The sequence below is a fragment of the Pseudophryne corroboree genome, chromosome 2, assembly GCF_028390025.1.
Source record: "Pseudophryne corroboree isolate aPseCor3 chromosome 2, aPseCor3.hap2, whole genome shotgun sequence".
In the NCBI taxonomy this organism is placed as follows: Eukaryota; Metazoa; Chordata; class Amphibia; order Anura; family Myobatrachidae; genus Pseudophryne; species Pseudophryne corroboree.
The window spans coordinates 1,045,098,964-1,045,119,046 of NC_086445.1; the positions used below are offsets into that span (position 1 = coordinate 1,045,098,964).

The 20,083-nt window shown below is 47.6% G+C and overlaps 1 protein-coding gene across 1 annotated transcript in view; it reads right to left on the minus strand.

Annotated features, from left to right (window-relative positions):
* NR1I2 (nuclear receptor subfamily 1 group I member 2) overlaps positions 1–20,083 on the minus strand; it is a 47,207-nt gene that overhangs the window by 9,957 nt on the left and 17,167 nt on the right. The window contains exons 4-5 of the mRNA XM_063956860.1: positions 18,623–18,765; positions 18,298–18,443 (exon numbers count right to left, since the gene is read on the minus strand). Coding sequence (XP_063812930.1) covers positions 18,298–18,443; positions 18,623–18,765 — 289 coding nt within the window. The remainder of the gene's footprint in view (positions 1–18,297; positions 18,444–18,622; positions 18,766–20,083) is intronic.

The following is a 20,083-nucleotide window of genomic DNA, read 5'->3' on the forward strand; positions in this document are numbered from 1 at the left end:
TAAGAGGACAGAGTGAGTAGAATGTGGGTTAGTAAGAGGGCAGAGTGAGTAGAATGTAGGTTAGTAAGAGGACAGAGTGAGTAGAATGTGGGTTAGTAAGAGGGCAGAGTGAGTAGAATGAAGGTCAGTAAGAGTAGAGTGAGTAGAATGAAGGTCAGTAAGAGGGCAGAGTGAGTAGAATGAAGGTCAGTAAGAGAGTAGAGTGAGTAGAATGTAGGTCAGTAAGAGAGTAGAGTGAGTAGAATGAAGGTCAGTAAGAGAGTAGAGTAGAATGAAGGTCAGTAAGAGGGCAGAGTGAGTAGAATGAAGGTCAGTAAGAGAGTAGAGTGAGTAGAATGTAGGTCAGTAAGAGAGTAGAGTGAGTAGAATGAAGGTCAGTAAGAGAGTAGAGTGAGTAGAATATAGGTCAGTAAGAGGGCAGAGTGAGTAGAATGAAGGTCAGTAAGAGAGTAGAGTGAGTAGAATGTAGGTCAGTAAGAGGGCAGAGTGAGTAGAATGTGGGTCAGTAAGAGGGCAGAGTGAGTAGAATGAAGGGTAGTAAGAGGGCAGAGTGAGCAGAATGTAGGTTAGTAAGAGGGCAGAGTGAGTAGAATGAAGGGTAGTAAGAGGGCAGAGTGAGTAGAATGTGGGTCAGTAAGAGGACAGAGTGAGTAGAATGTAGATTAGTAAGAGGGCAGAGTGAGCAGAATGTAGGTTAGTAAGAGGGCAGAGTGAGTAGAATGTAGGTTAGTAAGAGGGCAGAGTGAGTAGAATGAAGGGTAGTAAGAGGGCAGAGTGAGTAGAATTAAGGGTAGTAAGAGGGCAGAGTGAGCAGAATGTAGATTAGTAAGAGGGCAGAGTGAGCAGAATGTAGGTTAGTAAGAGGGCAGAGTGAGTAGAATGTAGGTCAGTAAGAGAGTAGAGTGAGTAGAATGAAGGTCAGTAAGAGAGTAGAGTGAGTAGAATGAAGGTCAGTAAGAGGGCAGAGTGAGTAGAATGAAGGTCAGTAAGAGGGCAGAGTGAGTAGAATGTAGGTTAGTAAGAGGGCAGAGTGAGTAGAATGTGGGTTAGTAAGAGGGCGGAGTGAGTAGAATGAAGGTCAGTAGGAGAGTAGAGTGAGTAGAATGAAGGTCAGTAAGAGAGTAGAGTGAGTAGAATGAAGGTCAGTAAGAGGGCAGAGTGAGTAGAATGAAGGTCAGTAAGAGAGTAGAGTGAGTAGAATGTAGGTCAGTAAGAGAGTAGAGTGAGTAGAATGAAGGTCAGTAAGAGAGTAGAGTGAGTAGAATGTAGGTCAGTAAGAGGGCAGAGTGAGTAGAATGAAGGTCAGTAAGAGAGTAGAGTGAGTAGAATGTAGGTTAATAAGAGGGCAGAGTGAGTAGAATGTAGATTAGTAAGAGGGCAGAGTGAGCAGAATGTAGGTTAGTAAGAGGGCAGAGTGAGTAGAATGTAGGTTAGTAAGAGGGCAGAGTGAGTAGAATGTAGGTCAGTAAGAGAGTTGAGTGAGCAGAATGTAGGTCAGTAAGAGAGTAGAGTAAGTAGAATGAAGGTCAGTAAGAGAGTAGAGTGAGTAGCATGTAGGTCAGTAAGAGAGTAGAGTGAGTAGAATGTAGGTCAGTAAGAGGGCAGAGTGAGCAGAATGAAGGGTAGTAAGAGGGCAGAGTGAGTAGAATGTAGGTTAGTAAGAGGGCAGAGTGAGTAGAATGTAGGTTAGTAAGAGGGCAGAGTGAGTAGAATGAAGGGTAGTAAGAGGGCAGAGTGAGCAGAATGTAGGTTAGTAAGAGGGCAGAGTGAGTAGAATGAAGGTCAGTAAGAGAGTAGAGTGAGTAGAATGTAGGTCAGTAAGAGGGCAGAGTGAGCAGAATGTAGGTCAGTAAGAGAGTAGAGTGAGTAGAATGTAGGTCAGTAAGAGGGCAGAGTGAGCAGAATGTAGGTTAGTAAGAGGGCAGAGTGAGCAGAATGTAGGTCAGTAAGAGGGCAGAGTGAGTAGAATGTAGGTCAGTAAGAGGGCAGAGTGAGTAGAATGAAGGGTAGTAAGAGGGCAGAGTGAGTAGAATGAAGGGTAGTAAGAGGGCAGAGTGAGCAGAATGTAGGTTAGTAAGAGGGCAGAGTGAGCAGAAAGTAGGTTAGTAAGAGGGCAGAGTGAGTAGAATGTAGGTTAGTAAGAGGGCAGAGTGAGTAGAATGAAGGTCAGTAAGAGAGTAGAGTGAGTAGAATGTAGGTCAGTAAGAGGGCAGAGTGAGCAGAATGTAGGTTAGTAAGAGGGCAGAGTGAGTAGAATGTAGGTCAGTAAGAGGACAGAGTGAGTAGAATGTAGGTTAGTAAGAGGACAGAGTGAGTAGAATGTAGGTTAGTAAGAGGGCAGAGTGAGTAGATGTAGGTTAATAAGAGGGCAGAGTGAGTAGAATGTAGGTAAGTAAGAGGACAGAGTGAGTAGAATGTAGGTTAGTAAGAGGACAGAGTGAGTAGAATGTAGGTTAGTAAGAGGGTAGAGTGAGTAGAATGTGGGTTAGTAAGAGGGCAGAGTGAGTAGAATGTAGGTTAGTAAGAGGGTAGAGTGAGTAGAATGTGGGTCAGTAAGAGGGCAGAGTGAGTAGAATGTGGGTCAGTAAGAGGACAGCGTGAGTAGAATGTAGGTCAGTAAGAGGACAGAGTGAGTAGAATGTAGGTCAGTAAGAGGACAGAGTGAGTAGAATGTGGGTTAGTAGAAGGGGAGAGTGAGTAGAATGTGGGTCAGTAAGAGGGCAGAGTGAGTAGAATGTAGATTAGTAAGAGGGGAGAATAAGTAGAATGAAGGTCAGTAAGAGGACAAAGTGAGCAGAATGAAGGGTAGTAAGAGGGCAGAGTGAGTAGAATGTAGGTTAGTAAGAGGGCACAGTGAGTAAAATGTAGGTCAGTAAGAGGACAGAGTGAGTAGAATGTAGGTCAGTAAGAGGACAGAGTGAGTAGAATGTGGGTTAGTAGAAGGGGAGAGTGAGTAGAATGTGGGTCAGTAAGAGGGCAGAGTGAGTAGAATGTAGATTAGTAAGAGGGGAGAATAAGTAGAATGAAGGTCAGTAAGAGGACAAAGTGAGCAGAATGAAGGGTAGTAAGAGGGCAGAGTGAGTAGAATGTAGGTTAGTAAGAGGGCACAGTGAGTAAAATGTAGGTCAGTAAGAGGACAGAGTGAGTAGAATGTGGGTTAGTAAGAGGGCAAAGTGAGTAGAATGTAGGTCAGTAAGAGGACAGAGTGAGTAGAATGAAGGTCAGTAAGAGGGCAGAGAGTAGAATGTGGGTCAATAAGAGGGCATAGTGAGTAGAATGTGGGTTAGTAAGAGGGCAGAGTAAGTATAATGAAGGGTAGTAAGAGGGCAGAGTGAGTAGAATGTAGGTCAGTAAGAAGGCAGAGTGAGTAGAATGTAGGTCAGTAAGAGGGCAGAGTGAGTAGAATGCGGGTCAGTAAGAGGGCAGAGTGAGTAGCATGTAGGTCAGTAAGAGGGCAGAGTGAGTAGAATGTAGGTCAGTAAGAGGCCAGAGTGAGTAGAATGTAGGTCAGTAAGAGAGGAGAGGCAGTAGAATGCGAGTCAGTAAGAGGGCAGAGTGAGTAGCATGTAGGTCAGTAAAAGGGCAGAGTGAATAGAATGTAGGTCAGTAAGAGTACAGAGTGAGTAGCATGTGGGTTAGTAAGAGGGCAGAGTGAGTAGAATGTAGGTTAATAAGAGGGCAGAGTGAGTAGAATGTAGGTTAGTAAGAGGACAGAGTGAGTAGCATGTGGGTTAGTAAGAGGGCAGAGTGAGTAGAATGTAGGTTAATAAGAGGGCAGAGTGAGTAGAATGTAGGTTAGTAAGAGGGCAGAGTGAGTAGAATGTGGGTTAGTAAGAGGGCAGAGTGAGTAGAATGTGGGTTAGTAAGAGGGCAGAGTGAGTAGAATGTGGGTTAGTAAGAGGGCAGAGTGAGTAGAATGTGGGTTAGTAAGAGGGCAGAGTGAGTAGAATGTGGGTTAGTAAGAGAGCAGAGTGAGTAGAATGTAGGTCAGTAAGAGGGCAGAGTGAGTAGAATGTGGGTTAGTAAGAGGGCAGAGTGAGTAGAATGTAGGTTAATAAGAGGGCAGGGTGAGTAGAATGTAGGTTAGTAAGAGGGCAGAGTGAGTAGAATGTGGGTTAGTAAGAGGGCAGAGTGAGTAGAATGTGGGTTAGTAAGAGGGCAGAGTGAGTAGAATGTAGGTTAGTAAGAGGAGAGGGAGTAGAATGCGGGTCAGTAAGAGGGCAGAGTGAGTAGCATGTAGGTCAGTAAGAGGGCAGAGTGAGTAGATGAGTAGAATGTAGGTTAGTAAGAGGGCAGAGTGAGTAGAATGTGGGTCAGTAAGAGGGCAGAGTGAGTAGAATGTAGGTCAGTAAGAGGACAGAGTGAGTAAATGTAGGTTAGTAAGAGGGGAGAGTGAGTAGAATGTAGGTCAGTAAGAGGGTAGAGTGAGTAGAATGTGGGTCAGTAAGAGGACAGAGTGAGTAGATTGTAGATTAGTAAGAGGGCAGAGTGAGTAGAATGTAGGTTAGTAAGAGGGCAGAGTGAGTAGAATGTAGGTTAGTAAGAGGGCAGAGTGAGTAGAATGTGGGTTAGTAAGAGGGCAGAGTGAGTAGAATGTGGGCCAGTAAGAGGGCAGAGTGAGTAGAATGTAGATTAGTAAGAGGGGCAGAGGGAATAGAATGTAGGTCAGTAAGAGGGTAGAGTGAGTAGAATGTGGGTCAGTAAGAGGGCAGAGTAGAATGTAGGTTAGTAAGAGGGCAGAGTGGATAGAATGTAGGTTAGTAAGAGGGGAGAGTGAGTAGAATGTAGGTCAGTAAGAGGGCAGAGTGAGTAGAACGTAGGTTAGTAAGAGGGCAGAGTGAGTAGAATGTAGGTTAGTAAGAGGGCAGAGTGAGTAGAATGTGGGTTAGTAAGAGGGCAGAGTGAGTAGAATGTGGGTCAGTAAGAGGGTAGAGTGAGTAGAATGAAGGGTAGTAAGAGGGCAGAGTGAGCAGAATGTAGGTTAGTAAGAGGGCAGAGTGAGTAGAATGTGGGTTAGTAAGAGGGCAGAGTGAGTAGAATGTGGGTCAGTAAGAGGGTAGAGTGAGTAGAATGAAGGGTAGTAAGATGGCAGAGTGAGCAGAATGTAGGTTAGTAAGAGGGCAGAGTGAGTAGAATGTAGGTCAGTTAGAGGACAGAGTGAGTAGAATGTGGGTTAGTAAGAGGGCAGAGTGAGTAGAATGAAGTGTAGTAAGAGGGCAGAGTGAGTAGAATGAGGGTCAGGAAGAGTACAGAGTGAGTAGAATGAGAGTCAGTAAGAGGACCGAGTGAGTAGAATGTGGGTCAGTAAGAGGGCAGAGTGAGTAGAATGTAGATTAGTAAGAGGAGAGAATATATAGAATGAAGGTCAGTAAGAGGACAAAGTGAGTAGAATGTGGGTCAATAAGAGGGTAGAGTGAGTAGAATGTGGGTCAGTAAGAGGGCAGAGTGAGTAGAATGTAGGTTAGCAAGAGGGCAGAGTGAGTAGAATGCAGGTTAGTAAGAGGGCAGAGTGAGTAGAATGCAGGTTAGTAAGAGGGCAGAGTGAGCAGAATGCAGGTTAGTAAGAGGGCAGAGTGAGTAGAATGTAGGTTAGTAAGAGGGCAGAGTGAGTAGAATGTGGGTCAGTAAGAGGGCAGAGTGAGTAAATGTAGGTTAGTAAGAGGGGATAGTGAGTAGAATGTAGGTCAGTAAGAGGGTAGAGTGAGTAGAATGTGGGTCAGTAAGAGGACAGAGTGAGTAGAATGTAGATTAGTAAGAGGGCAGAGTGAGTAGAACGTAGGTTAGTAAGAGGGCAGAGTGAGTAGAATGTGGGTCAGTAAGAGGGCAGAGTGAGTAGAATGTAGGTTAGTAAGAGGGCAGAGTGAGTAGAATGTAGGTTAGTAAGAGGGGAGAGGGAGTAGAATGTGGGTCAGTAAGAGGGCAGAGTGAGTAGAATGTAGATTAGTAAAATGAGAGAATAAGTAGAATGAAGGTCAGTAAGAGGACAAAGTGAGTAGAATGTGGGTCAATAAGAGGGCAGAGTGAGTAGAATGTGGGTTAGTAAGAGGGCAGAGTGAGTAGAATATAGGCTAGTAAGAGGGGAGAGGGAGTAGAATGTGGGTCAGTAAGAGGGCAGAGTGAGTGGCATGTAGGTTAGTAAGAGGGCAGAGTGAGTAGAATGTAGGTCAGTAAGAGGACAGAGTGAGTAGAATGTATGTCAGTAAGAGGGTAGAGTGAGTAGAATGTAGGTTAGTAAGAGGGCAGAGTGAGTAGAATGCAGGTTATTAAGAGTGAAGAGTGAGTAGAATGCAGGTTAGTAAGAGGGCAGAGTGAGTAGAATGCAGGTTAGTAAGAGGGCAGAGTGAGTAGAATGCAGGTTATTAAGAGTGAAGAGTGAGTAGAATGCAGGTTAGTAAGAGGGCAGAGTGAGTAGAATGCAGGTTAGTAAGAGGGCAGAGTGAGTAGAATGTAGGTTAGTAAGAGGACAGAGTGAGTAGCATGTAGGTTAGTAAGAGGGCAGAGTGAGTAGAATGTAGGTCAGTATGAGGACAGAGTGAGTAGAATGTAGGTCAGTAAGAGGACAGAGTGAGTAGAAGTGAGGATTTTCTCCAGCGCCGTTCCTCAGTGAGGGAACATTTTTTTATGAGCAATAAAGAATGTCGGGAACCAGGGCGCCAAGGTGCGACATGAGGGAACTCTTGGGAAAGGGGTTATTCCTATGGCAGTTGGCGAGATCACAGTGGTGGGCAATAGCGTGGACTCTGGAGTAAGAAGGTGAAGGGGTACATGGAGTAAGATTCAGCGAGGAATATAAATTTAGGAGCAGCAATATTTGTGGGATTATCAGTAGTAATAATAAGAATTTACTTACCGATAATTCTATTTCTCGGAGTCCGTAGTGGATGCTGGGGTTCCTGAAAGGACCATGGGGAATAGCGGCTCCGCAGGAGACAGGGCACAAAAAGTAAAGCTTTAGGATCAGGTGGTGTGCACTGGCTCCTCCCCCTATGACCCTCCTCCAAGCCAGTTAGGTACTGTGCCCGGACGAGCGTACACAATAAGGGAGGAATTTTGAATCCCGGGTAAGACTCATACCAGCCACACCAATCACACCGTACAACTTGTGATCTAAACCCAGTTAACAGTATGATAACAGCGGAGCCTCTGAAAAGATGGCTCACAACAATAATAACCCGATTTTTGTAACTATGTACAAGTATTGCAGATAATCCGCACTTGGGATGGGCGCCCAGCATCCACTACGGACTCCGAGAAATAGAATTATCGGTAAGTAAATTCTTATTTTCTCTATCGTCCTAGTGGATGCTGGGGTTCCTGAAAGGACCATGGGGATTATACCAAAGCTCCCAAACGGGCGGGAGAGTGCGGATGACTCTGCAGCACCGAATGAGAGAACTCCAGGTCCTCTTTTGCCAGGATATCAAATTTGTAGAATTTTACAAACGTGTTCTCCCCTGACCACGTAGCTGCTCGGCAGAGTTGTAATGCCGAGACCTCTCGGGCAGCCGCCCAAGATGAGCCCACCTTCCTTGTGGAATGGGCCTTAACCGATTTAGACTGTGGCAGGCCTGCCTCAGAATGTGCAAGTTGAATTGTGTTACAAATCCAACGAGCAATCGACTGCTTAGAAGCAGGCGCACCCAACTTGTTGGGTGCATACAGTATAAACAGCGAGTCAGATTTTCTGACTCCAGCTGTCCTGGAACATATTTTCAGGGCCCTGACAACTTCTAGCAACTTGGAGTCCTCCAAGTCCCTAGTAGGTGCAAGGCACCACAATAAGCTGGTTCAGGTGAAACACTGACACCACCTTAGGGAGAGAACTGGGGACGAGTCCGCAGCTCTGCCCTGTCCGAATGGACAAACAGATATGGGCTTTTTTGAGAAAAAACCACCAATTTGACACTCGCCTGGTCCAGGCCAGGGCCAAGAGCATGGTCACTTTTTATGTGAGATGCTTCAAATCCACATATTTGACTGGTTTTAAACCAATGTGATTTGAGGAATCCCAGAACTACGTTGAGATCCCACAGTGCCACTGGAGGCACAAAAAAGGGGTTTGTATATGCAATACTCCCTTGACAAACTTCTGGACTTCAGGAACTGAAGCCAATTCTTTCTGGAAGAAAATTTACAGGGCCGAATTTGAACCTTAATGGACCCCAATTTGAGGCCCATAGACACTCCTGTATGCAGGAAATGCAGGAAACGACCGAGTTGAAATTTCTTTGTGGGGCCTTCCTGGCCTCACACCACGCAACATATTTTCGCCACACGTGGTGATAATGTTGTGCGGTCACCTCCTTTCTGGCTTTGACCAGGGTAGGAATGACCTCTTCCGGAATGCCTTTTTTTTTCCTTAGGATCCGGCTTTCCATCGCCATGCCGACAACGCAGCTGCGGTAAGTCTTGGAACAGACATGGTACTTGCTGAAGCAAGTCCCTTCTTAGCGGCAGAGGCCATAAGACCTCTGTAAGCATCTCTTGAAGTTCCGGGTACCAAGTCCTGCTTGGCCAATCCGGAGCCATGAGTATAGTTCTTACTCCTCTACGTCTTATAATTCTCAGCACCTTAGGTATGAGAAGCAGAGGAGGGAACACATACACCGACTGGTACACCCACGGTGTTACCAGAACGTCCACATCTATTGCCTGAGGGTCTCTTGACCTGGCGCAATACCTGTCCCGTTTTTTGTTCAGACGGGACGCCATCATGTCCACCTTTGGTATTTCCCAACGGTTTACAATCATGTGGAAAAAACTTCTCAATGAAGTTTCCACTCTCCCGGGTGGAGGTCGTGCTGAGGAAGTCTGCTTCCCAGTTTCCATTCCCGGGATGAAAAACTGCTGACAGTGTTATCACATGATTTTCCGCCCAGCGAAAAGTCCTTGCAGTTTCTGCCATTGCCCTCCTGCTTCTTGTGTCGCCCTGTCTGTTTACGTGGGCGACCGCCGTGATGTTTTTCCCACTGGATCAATACCGGCTGACCTTGAAGCAGAGGTCTTGCTAAGCTTAGAGCATTATAAATTTACCCTTAGCTCCAGTATATTTATGTGGAGAAAAGTCTCCATACTTGATCACACTCCCTGGAAATTTTTCCCTTGTGTGACTGCTCCCCAGCCTCTCAGGCTGGGCTCCGTGGTTACCAGCATCCAATCCTGAATGCCGAATCTGCGGCCCTCTAGAAGATGAGCACTCTATAACCACCACAGGAGAGACACCCTTGTCCTTGGATATTGGGTTATCCTCTGATGCATCTGAAGATGCGATCCGGACCATTTGTCCAGCAGATCCCACTGAAAAGTTCTTACGTGAAATCTGCCGAATGGAATTGCTTCGTAGGAAGCCACCATTTTTACCAGGACCCTTGTGCAATGATGCACTGTTTTTAGGAGGTTCCTGACTTGCTCGGATAACTCCCTGGCTTTCTCTTCCGGGAGAAACACCTTTTTCTGGACTGTGTCCAGAATCATCCCTAGGCACAGCAGACGTGTCGTCGGGATCAGCTGCGATTTTGGAATATTTAGAATCCACCCGTGCTGATTGTAGCAGTATCCGAGATAGTGCTACTCCGACCTCCAACTGTTCCCTGGACTATGCCCCTATCAGGAGATCGTCCAAGTAAGGGATAATTAAGACGCCTTTTCTTCGAAGAAGAATCATCAATTCGGCCATTACCTTGGTAAAGACCCCGGGGTGCCGTGGACAATCCAAACGGCAGCGTCTGAAACTGATAGTGACAGTTCTGCACCACGAACCTGAGGTACCCTTAGTGAGAAGGGCAAATTTGGGACATAGAGGTAAGCATCCCTGATGTCCCGGGACACTATATAGTCCCCTTCTTCCTGGTTCGTTATCACTGCTCTGAGTGACTCCATCTTGATTTGAACCTTTGTAAGTGTTCAAAAAAAAATTTTTAGAATAAGTCTCACCTAGCCTTCTGGCTTCAGTACCACAATATAGTGTGGAATAATACCCCTTTTCTGTAGTAGGAGGGGTAATTTAATTATCACCTGCTGGGAATACAGCTTGTGAATTTTTTTCCCATACTACCTCCTTGTCGGAGGGAGACTTGGTAAAGCAGACTTCAGGAGCCTGCGAAGGGGAAACGTCTCGACATTCCCATCTGTACCCCCGGGATACTACTTGTAGGATCCAGGGGTCCTGTACGGTCTCAGCGCCATGCTGAGAACTTGTCAGACGCGGTGGAACGCTTCTGTTCCTGGGAATGGGCTGCCTGCTGCAGTCTTCTTCCCTTTCCTCTATCCCTGGGCAGATATGATCTTATAGGGACGAGAGGACTGAGGCTGAAAAGACGGTGTCTTTTTCTGCAGAGATGTGACTTAGGGTAAAAAACTGAGGATTTTCCAGCAGTTGCCGTTACCACCAGGTCCGATGGACCGACCCCAAACAAGTCCTCTTCCATTATACGGCCATACTGTGCCGTTTGGAATCTGCATCACCTGACCACTGTCGTGTCCATAACATCTTCTGGCAGTTATGGACATCGCGTTTATTCATGATGCCAGAGTGCAAATATCCCTCTGTGCATCTCGCATATATAGAAATGCTCTATAGTCAATAAAATACTGTCCCTGTCAAGGGTATCAATATTTTTAGTCAGGGAATCCGACCAAGCCACCCTAGCTCTGCACATCCAGGCTGAGGCGATCGCTGGCCGCAGTATAACACCAGTATGTGTGTATATACTTTTTATTATATTTTCCAGCCTTGTCAGCTGGTCCTTGAGGACGGCCCTATCTATAGACGGTACCGCCACTTGTTTTGATAAGCGTGTGAGCGCCTTATCCACCTTAAGGGGTGTTTCCCAACGCGCCCTAACTTCTGGCGGGAAAGGGTATACCGCCCATAATTTTCTATCGGGGGGAACCCACGCATCATCACACACTTTATTTAATTTATCTGATTCAGGAAAAAATAAGAATTTACTTACCGATAATTCTATTTCTCGGAGTCCGTAGTGGATGCTGGGGTTCCTGAAAGGACCATGGGGAATAGCGGCTCCGCAGGAGACAGGGCACAAAAAAGTAAAGCTTTTACCAGATCAGGTGGTGTGCACTGGCTCCTCCCCCTATGACCCTCCTCCAGACTCCAGTTAGGTACTGTGCCCGGACGAGCGTACACAATAAGGGAGGCAATTTGAATCCCGGGTAAGACTCATACCAGCCACACCAATCACACCGTACAACTTGTGATCTAAACCCAGTTAACAGTATGATAACAGAAAGAGCCTCTTAAAGATGGCTCCTTAACAATATAACCCGAATTTGTTAACAATAACTATGTACAGTATTGCAGATAATCCGCAGTTGGGATGGGCGCCCAGCATCCACTACGGACTCCGAGAAATAGAATTATCGGTAAGTAAATTCTTATTTTCTCTATCGTCCTAAGTGGATGCTGGGGTTCCTGAAAGGACCATGGGGATTATACCAAAGCTCCCAAACGGGCGGGAGAGTGCGGATGACTCTGCAGCACCGAATGAGAGAATTCCAAGTCCTCTTTTGCCAGGGTATCAAATTTGTAGAATTTTACAAACGTGTTTTCCCCCGACCACGTAGCTGCTCGGCAGAATTGTAATGCCGAGACCCCTCGGGCAGCCGCCCAAGATGAGCCCACCTTCCTTGTGGAATGGGCCTTAACAGATTTAGGCTGTGGCAGGCCTGCCACAGAATGAGCAAGTTGAATTGTGTTACAAATCCAACGAGCAATCGTCTGCTTAGAAGCAGGGGCACCCAACTTGTTGGGTGCATATAGTATCAACAGCGAGTCAGATTTTCTGACTTCAGCCGTCCTTGAAATGTATATTTTTAAGGCTCTGACAACGTCCAACAACTTGGAGTCCTCCAAGTCGCCAGTGGCCGCAGGCACCACAATAGGTTGGTTCAGGTGAAACGCTGATACCACCTTAGGGAGAAAATGCGGACGAGTCCTCAGTTCTGCCCTATCCGAATGGAAGATTAGATAAGGGCTTTTATAAGATAAAGCCGCCAATTCAGATACTCTCCTGGCGGAAGCCAGGGCCAGTAACATAGTCACTTTCCATGTGAGATATTTAAAATCCACCTTTTTCAATGGTTCAAACCAATGGGATTTGAGGAAATCTAAAACTACATTTAGATCCCACGGTGCCACCGGAGGCACCACAGGAGGCTGTATATGCAGTACTCCTTTAACAAAAGTCTGTACCTCAGGAACTGAGGCCAATTCTTTTTGGAAGAATATTGACAGGGCCGAAATTTGAACCTTAATAGATCTCAATTTGAGACCCATAGACAATCCTGATTGTAGGAAATGTAGGAAACGACCCAGTTGAAATTCCTCCGTCGGAACACTCCGATCCTCGCACCACGCGACATATTTTCGCCAAATGCGGTGATAATGTTTCGCGGTGACTTCCTTCCTTGCCTTAATCAAGGTAGGAATGACTTCTTCTGGAATGCCTTTCCCTTTTAGGATCTGGCGTTCAACCGCCATGCCGTCAAACGCAGCCGCGGTAAGTCTTGAAAGAGACAGGGACCCTGTTGTAGCAGGTCCCTTCTCAGAAGTAGAGGGCACGGGTCGTCCGTGACCAACTCTTGAAGTTCCGGGTACCAAGTCCTTCTTGGCCAATCCGGAGCCACTAGTATTGTTCTTACTCCTCCTCACCGTATAATCTTCAATACCTTTGGTATGAGAGGCAGAGGAGGAAACACATATACTGATTTGTACACCCAAGGTGTTACCAGTGCGTCCACAGCTATTGCCTGTGGATCTCTTGACCTGGCGCAATACTTGTCCAGTTTCTTGTTGAGGCGAGACGCCATCATGTCTACCATTGGTCTTTCCCAACAGTTTATTAGCATGTGGAAGACTTCTGGATGAAGACCCCCCTCTCCCGGGTGAATATCGTGTCTGCTGAGGAAGTCTGCTTCCCAGTTGTCCACGCCCGGGAAGAACACTGCTGACAGTGCTATTACGTGATTCTCCGCCCAGCGAAGAATCTTGGCAGCTTCTGCCATTGCACTCCTGCTTCTTGTGCCGCCCTGTCTGTTTACATGGGCGACCGCCGTGATGTTGTCCGACTGAATCAACACCGGTTTTCCTTGCAGGAGTGGTTCCGCCTGGCTTAGAGCATTTTAGATTGCTCTTAGTACCAGAATGTTTATGTGAAGAGACTTTTCCAGGTTCGTCCATACCCCCTGGAAGTTTCTTCCTTGTGTGACTGCTCCCCAACCTCTCAGGCTGGCGTCCGTGGTCACCAGGATCAAATCCTGTATGCCGAATCTGCGGCCCTCCAATAGATGAGCCTTTTGCAACCACCACAGAAGATATACCCTTGTCCTTGGCGACAGGGTTATTCGCAGGTGCATCTGAGGATGCGACCCTGACCATTTGTCCAACAGATCCCTTTGGAAAATTCTTGCATGGAATCTGCCGAATGGAATTGCTTCGTAAAAAGCCACCATTTTTCCCAGGACTCTTGTGCATTGATGTACAGACACCTTTCCTGGTTTTAGGAGGTTCCTGACAGGTCGGATAACTCCTTGGCTTTTTCCTCGGGAAGAAAAACCTTTTTCTGAACCGTGTCCAGAATCATCCCTAGGAACAGCAGACGTATCGTCGGAAAACAGCTGCGATTCTTGGAATATTTAGAATCCAGTCGTGCCGTCGAAGAACTACTTTAGATAGTGCTCTTCCGACCTCCAACTGTTCTCTGGAACTTGCCCTTTTTAGGTCGTGCAAGTAAGGGATAATTTAGATGCCTTTTTTCTTTGAAGAAACATCTTTTCGGCCATTACCTTGGTAAAAAGGCCCGGGGTGCCGTGGATAATTCAAACGGCATCGTCTGAAACTGATATTGACAGTTCTGTACCACGAACCAGAGGTACCCTTGATGAGAAGGACAAAATTTGGACATGGAGGTAATCCTTGATGTCCAGGGACACCATATAGTCCCCTTTTTTCCGGTTCGCTATCACTGCTCTGAGTGACTTTATCTCGATTTGAACCTTTTATGTAAGTGTTCAAAACATTTTAGATTTAGACTATGTGTCACCAAGCCGTCTGGCTTCAGTACCACAATATAGTGTGGAAAAATAATACCCTTTTCCTTGTCGTAGGAGGGGTACTTTGATTATCACCTGCTGGATATACAGCTTGTGAATTGTTTCCAATGCTGCCTCCCTGTCGGAGGGAGCCGTTGGTAAAGCAGACTTCAGGAACCTGCGAGGAGAAGATGTCTCGACTCTCCAATCTTTACCCCTGGGATAATACTCGTACGATCTAGGGGTCAACTTGCGAGTGATCCCACTGCGCCCTGAGACTCTTGAGACTACCCCCCCACCTTGAGTCCGCTTGCACGGCCCCAGCGTCATGCTGAGGACTTGGCAGACGCGGTGGAGGGCTTCTTTTCCTGGGAAAGGGCTGCCTGCTGCAGTCTACTTCCCTTACCTCTATGTCTGGGCAGATATGACTGGCCTTTTGCCTGCATGCCCTCATGGGAAAGGAAAGATTGAGGCTGAAAAGACGGTGTCTTTTTTAGCTGAGATGTAACTTGGGGTAAAAAAGGTTGGATTTCCCAGCTGTTGCTGTGGTCCCCAGGTCCGATGGACCGACCCCCAAATAACTCCTTCCCTTTATACAGCAATACTTCCATCTGCCGTATGGGATCTGTATCACCTGACCACTGTCGTGTCCCTGACATCTTCTGGGAGATATGGACAACGCACTTATCTTGATGCCAGAGAGCAAATATCCCTCTGTGCATCTCACATACATATATATAGAATGCATCCTATTAAATGCTCTACATGAATAAAATATTTTCAGTCAGGGAATCCGACCAAGCCAACCCAGCACTGCATCTCCAGGCTGATGGCGATCGCTGGTCGCAGTATAACCACCGTATGTGTGTATATACTTTTTAGGATATTTTTCCAGCTTCCTATCAGCTGGCTCCTTGAGGGCGGCCGTATCTGGAGACGGTAACGCCACTTGATAAGCGTGTGAGCGCCTTATCACCCTAAGGGGTGTTTCCCAACGTACCCTAATTTCTGGCGGGAAAGGGTATAACGCCAATATTTGCTATCGGGGTAACCCTACGCATCATCACACACTTCATTTTATTTTATCTGATTCAGGAAAAACTACAGGTAGTTTTTTCACTCCCACATAATACCCTTTCTTGTGGTACTTGTAGTATCAGAAACACGTAACACCTCCTTCATTGCCCTTAACGTGTGGCCCTAATGAGAAATACGTTTGTTTATTCACCGTCGACACTGTATTCAGTGTCCGTGTCTGTGTCTGTGTCGACCGACTGAGGTAAATGGGCGTTTTTAAAACCCCTGACGGTGTTTCTGAGACGCCTGGACCGGTCCTAATAGATTGTCGGCCGTCTCATGACGTCAACCGACCTTGCAGCGTGTTGACATTCTCACGTAATTCTCTAAATAAGCCATCCATTCCGGTGTCGACTCCCTAGAGAGTGACATCACCATTACAGGCAATTTCTCCGCCTCCTCACCAACATCGTCCTCATACATGTCGACACACACGTACCGACACACAGCACACACACCGGGAATGCTCTGACAGAGGACAGGACCCACTAGCCCTTTGGGGAGACAGAGGGAGAGTCTGCCAGCACACACCAAAAACGCTATAATTATATAGGGACAACCTTATATAAGTGTTTCTCCCTTATAGCATCTTTTATATATATACAATATCGCCAAAATCAGTGCCCCCCCTCTCTGTTTTAACCCTGTTTCTGTAGTGCAGTGCAGGGGAGAGCCTGGGAGCCTTCTCTCCAGCTTTTCTGTGAGAGAAAATGGCGCTGTGTGCTGAGGAGATAGGCCCCGCCCCTTTTTCGGCGGGCTCGTCTCCCGCTATTTTTGAAGTTAGGCAGGGGTTAAATATCTCCATATAGCCTCTGTGGGCTATATGTGAGGTATTTTTTGCCTCTAATAAGGTTTTTATTTGCCTCTCAGAGCGCCCCCCCCAGCGCTCTGCACCCTCAGTGACTGTTGTGTGAAGTGTGCTGAGAGGAAAATGGCGCACAGCTGCAGTGCTGTGCGCTACCTTTATGAAGACTCAGGAGTCTTCAGCCGCCGATTTTGGACCTCTTCTCTCTTCAGCGTCTGCAAGGGGGCCGGCGGCGCGGCTCCGGTGACCATCCAGGCTGTACCTGTGATCGTCCCTCTGGAGCTAGTGTCCAGTAGCCAAGCAGCAAATCCACTCTGCACGCAGGTGAGTTCACTACTTCTCCCCTAAGTCCCTCGTTGCAGTGATCCTGTTGCCAGCAGGACTCACTGTAAAGTAAAAAACCTAAGCTAAACTTTCTCTAAGCAGCTCTTTAGGAGAGCCACCTAGATTGCACCCTTCTCGTTCGGGCACAAAATCTAACTGGAGTCTGGAGGAGGGTCATAGGGGGAGGAGCCAGTGCACACCACCTGATCTGGTAAAAGCTTTACTTTTTTGTGCCCTGTCTCCTGCGGAGCCGCTATTCCCCATGGTCCTTTCAGGAACCCCAGCATCCACTTAGGACGATAGAGAAACTATGGTAGTTTTTTCACATCCCACATAATACCCTCTTTTGTGGTACTTGTAGTATCAGAAATACGTAACACCTCCTTCATTGCCTTTAACGTGTGGCCCTAATAAGGAATACGTTTGTTTATTCACCGTCGACACTGGATTCAGTGTCCCTGTCTGTGTCTGTGTCGACCGACTAAAGTAAACGGGCGTTTTAAAACCCTTGACGGTGTTTTTGAGACGTCTGGACCGTACTAATTGTTTGTCGGCCGTCTCATGTCGTCAACCGACCTTGCAGCGTGTTGACATTATCACGTAATTTCCTAAATAAGCCATCCATTCCGGTGTCGACTCCCTAGAGAGTGACATCACCATTACAGGCAATTGCTCCGCCTCCTCACCAACATCGTCCTCCTACCTGTCGACACACACGTACCGACACACAGCACACACACAGGGAATGCTCTGATAGAGGACAGGACCCACTAGCCCTTTGGAGAGACAGAGGGAGAGTTTGCCAGCACACACCAAAAACGCTATAATTATATAGGGACAACCTTATATAAGTGTTTTCCCTTATAGCATCTTAATATATATATAAGCATATCGCCAAATTAGTGCCCCCCCTCTCTGTTTTAACCCTGTTTCTGTAGTGCAGTGCAGGGGAGAGCCTGGGAGCCTTCCCTCCAGCCTTTCTGTGAGGGAAAATGGCGCTGTGTGCTGAGGAGATAGGCCCCGCCCCTTTTTCGGCGGCCTCGTCTCCCGCTCTTAACGGATTCTGGCAGGGGTTAAATATCTCCATATAGCCTCCGGAGGCTATATGTGAGGTATTTTTAGCCAAAATAGGTATTCATTTGCCTCCCAGGGCGCCCCCCTCCCAGCGCCCTGCACCCTCAGTGACTGCCGTGTGAAGTGTGCTGAGAGGAAAATGGCGCACAGCTGCAGTGCTGTGCGCTACCTTTAGAAGACTGAGGAGTCTTCTGCCGCCGATTCTGGACCTCTTCTTACTTCAGCATCTGCAAGGGGGCCGGCGGCAAGGCTCCGGTGACCATCCAGGCTGTACCTGTGATCGTCCCTCTGGAGCTGATGTCCAGTAGCCAAGAAGCCAATCCATCCTGCACGCAGGTGAGTTCACTTCTTCTCCCCTAAGTCCCTCGTTGCAGTGATCCTGTTGCCAGCAGGACTCACTGTAAAATAAAAAACCTAAGCTAAACTTTCCTAAGCAGCTCTTTAGGAGAGCCACCTAGATTGCACCCTTCTCGGCCGGGCACAAAAATCTAACTGGCTTGGAGGAGGGTCATAGGGGGAGGAGCCAGTGCACACCACCTGATCCTAAAGCTTTACTTTTTGTGCCCTGTCTCCTGCGGAGCCGCTATTCCCCATGGTCCTTTCAGGAACCCCAGCATCCACTAGGACGATAGAGAAATTGTATTTTGGGGAAGAGGAGGGGAGAAATGAGAGATGGGGGGAGAGGAACATGGGCAGGTGAGGAGGTAGTAGCGGAGGAAGAAGGAGAATTGGCTGAATGAAGGTAGGGATATGGGCTGATATGGACAGGGAGAGGCATGACAGAGATAGAGGGGCACCAAGGCCGGAAAGGTAGAAGGGTGAGGAAGCAGGAGTAGAAGACCACAGGGACAGGCAGAGAATACAGCAACATTAGGTAGGGCTATAGTAGTATCAATTACACCTAAAGTATCAATAAACTAATATAAGTAAGGATGGCGCACATCTCTGTATTACGCTCTCAGACTCACCCATGGCGATATCGTCCACATTATAGGTGATATTCCCACACGCCCAGGTGCGCGTCTCGCAGTCGAACACGGTGTTGAAGCGGATCAGACACAGCTCTAAGGCGCTGCCTTTCAGCAGAGCGATCTGGTCCTCGATGCTCAGATCCCTGACACAAGAAATGCAGGTAACACACGTGAGCACATACGGGGACCACCCTGTAACTGCAGCCACACAGGGATCACCCGGGCTAGGGGCTGGAGTGGCAGGGCTGCAGGGTGAGGAGCCCGGACTAGCCCAGTGCAAACAATACTGACGGGGTAACATATAATGTGCACACTGCTGTACCTGAAATAGGGAATTATTTTGGCAAAATTGATGATGCCCTTGATCATGTAGGTCAAGAGGTCAGACATATGAGGTAACATCAGGTAGATGCTGGAACAGGTCTCGTGGTTGAGGTCTGCTGGTTCCGGATGCCGCCTGATTGGCTGGGAACACAGGATAATATAGCACAGTATGTTACATATATACAGGAATAAGCCATTTATTGTCTATGCCTTATCTCTCCATACATTCAGACAGGGCCGTAACTAGGTGTGTGCCAGCGGTGCATTGCACACAAGCACAGCTCCACTAATGGCGCATCCTCCGGCACATACATGGGGCCGGGCCCCACAATTATTACAGCTCCCGGCTACCTGGTTCAATACTTCCGGCCCTGGCAGCGCTGTAATTGCACAGCTGCCGGGTGCCGGCCGGGGCAGCCTCACGCTTGTCTCCTGTGCAATGCAGCCGACTCAGCAGAGAAATGTGACAGCCAGGAGACGGCGGCCAGACGGGGGACGTTGGCGGATTTACTGCTATGCGACCTAAGCAGTCGCCCTGGCCCTGCAGCACACACAAGATGATCCCCTCTGTGAAGAGTTTACTATCAGGATCGGCTTACATATATTGCGGTGCAGGAACTGCAGCCTGGTGGGTGTGAGCTGGAGCCGCCTCCTCCCCGTAGCAACAGGAGGCCGGGTAACATGAAGACGAAGAAAGTGGTGCAGCGTTTCAGGGAGGAGAATTACCTAGTGCGGATCCGGACCTGAAGAGCGGAGTGGAGAGGTGAGCATGCACTAGCTCAGCAGTGGGCAGCCGGGGACTTGCAAGCTGTAATGCATTATGGGTCTTTTAGTTCCACCCAAGCATGCACAGAGGGGAAACCCCCTCTCAGACACGGGCACCGAAAGCGTTCTGCACTCAGGTGAGTCTGCCCTCCTCCTCCTGGGACCCTGCCTGGAACAGCTGTCTAGGTGCAACACAGGGGTTATCTTACTGGGCATGTAATGTGGCATATGACACTTTATGTAATGTATAGAAAGAGGACTCTGCCCGCCTAATGTGTAGAAATGGGGTCTCTGCTGCCGTAAAGTGTAAAAGGGGACTCTACCTTCCGTACTGTGTAAAAGGAGCTCTACTTGGTGTAATGTGTAATAGGGACTTTACCTGGTGTAATGTGTAATAGTGACTCTACCTGGTGTAATGTGTAAAAGGAGCTCTACTTGGTGTAATGTGTAATAGGGACTTTACCTGGTGTAATGTGTAATAGGGACTCTACCTGGTGTAATGTGTGATAGGGGATCTACCTGGTGTAATGTGTGATAGGGGATCTTCCTGGTGTAATGTGTGATAGGGGATCTACCTGGCGTAATGTGTGATAGGGGATCTACCTGGCGTAATGTGTGATAGGGGATCTACCTGGCGTAATGTGTGATAGGGGCTCTACCTGGTGTAATGTGTGACAGGGTCTCTACCTGGTGT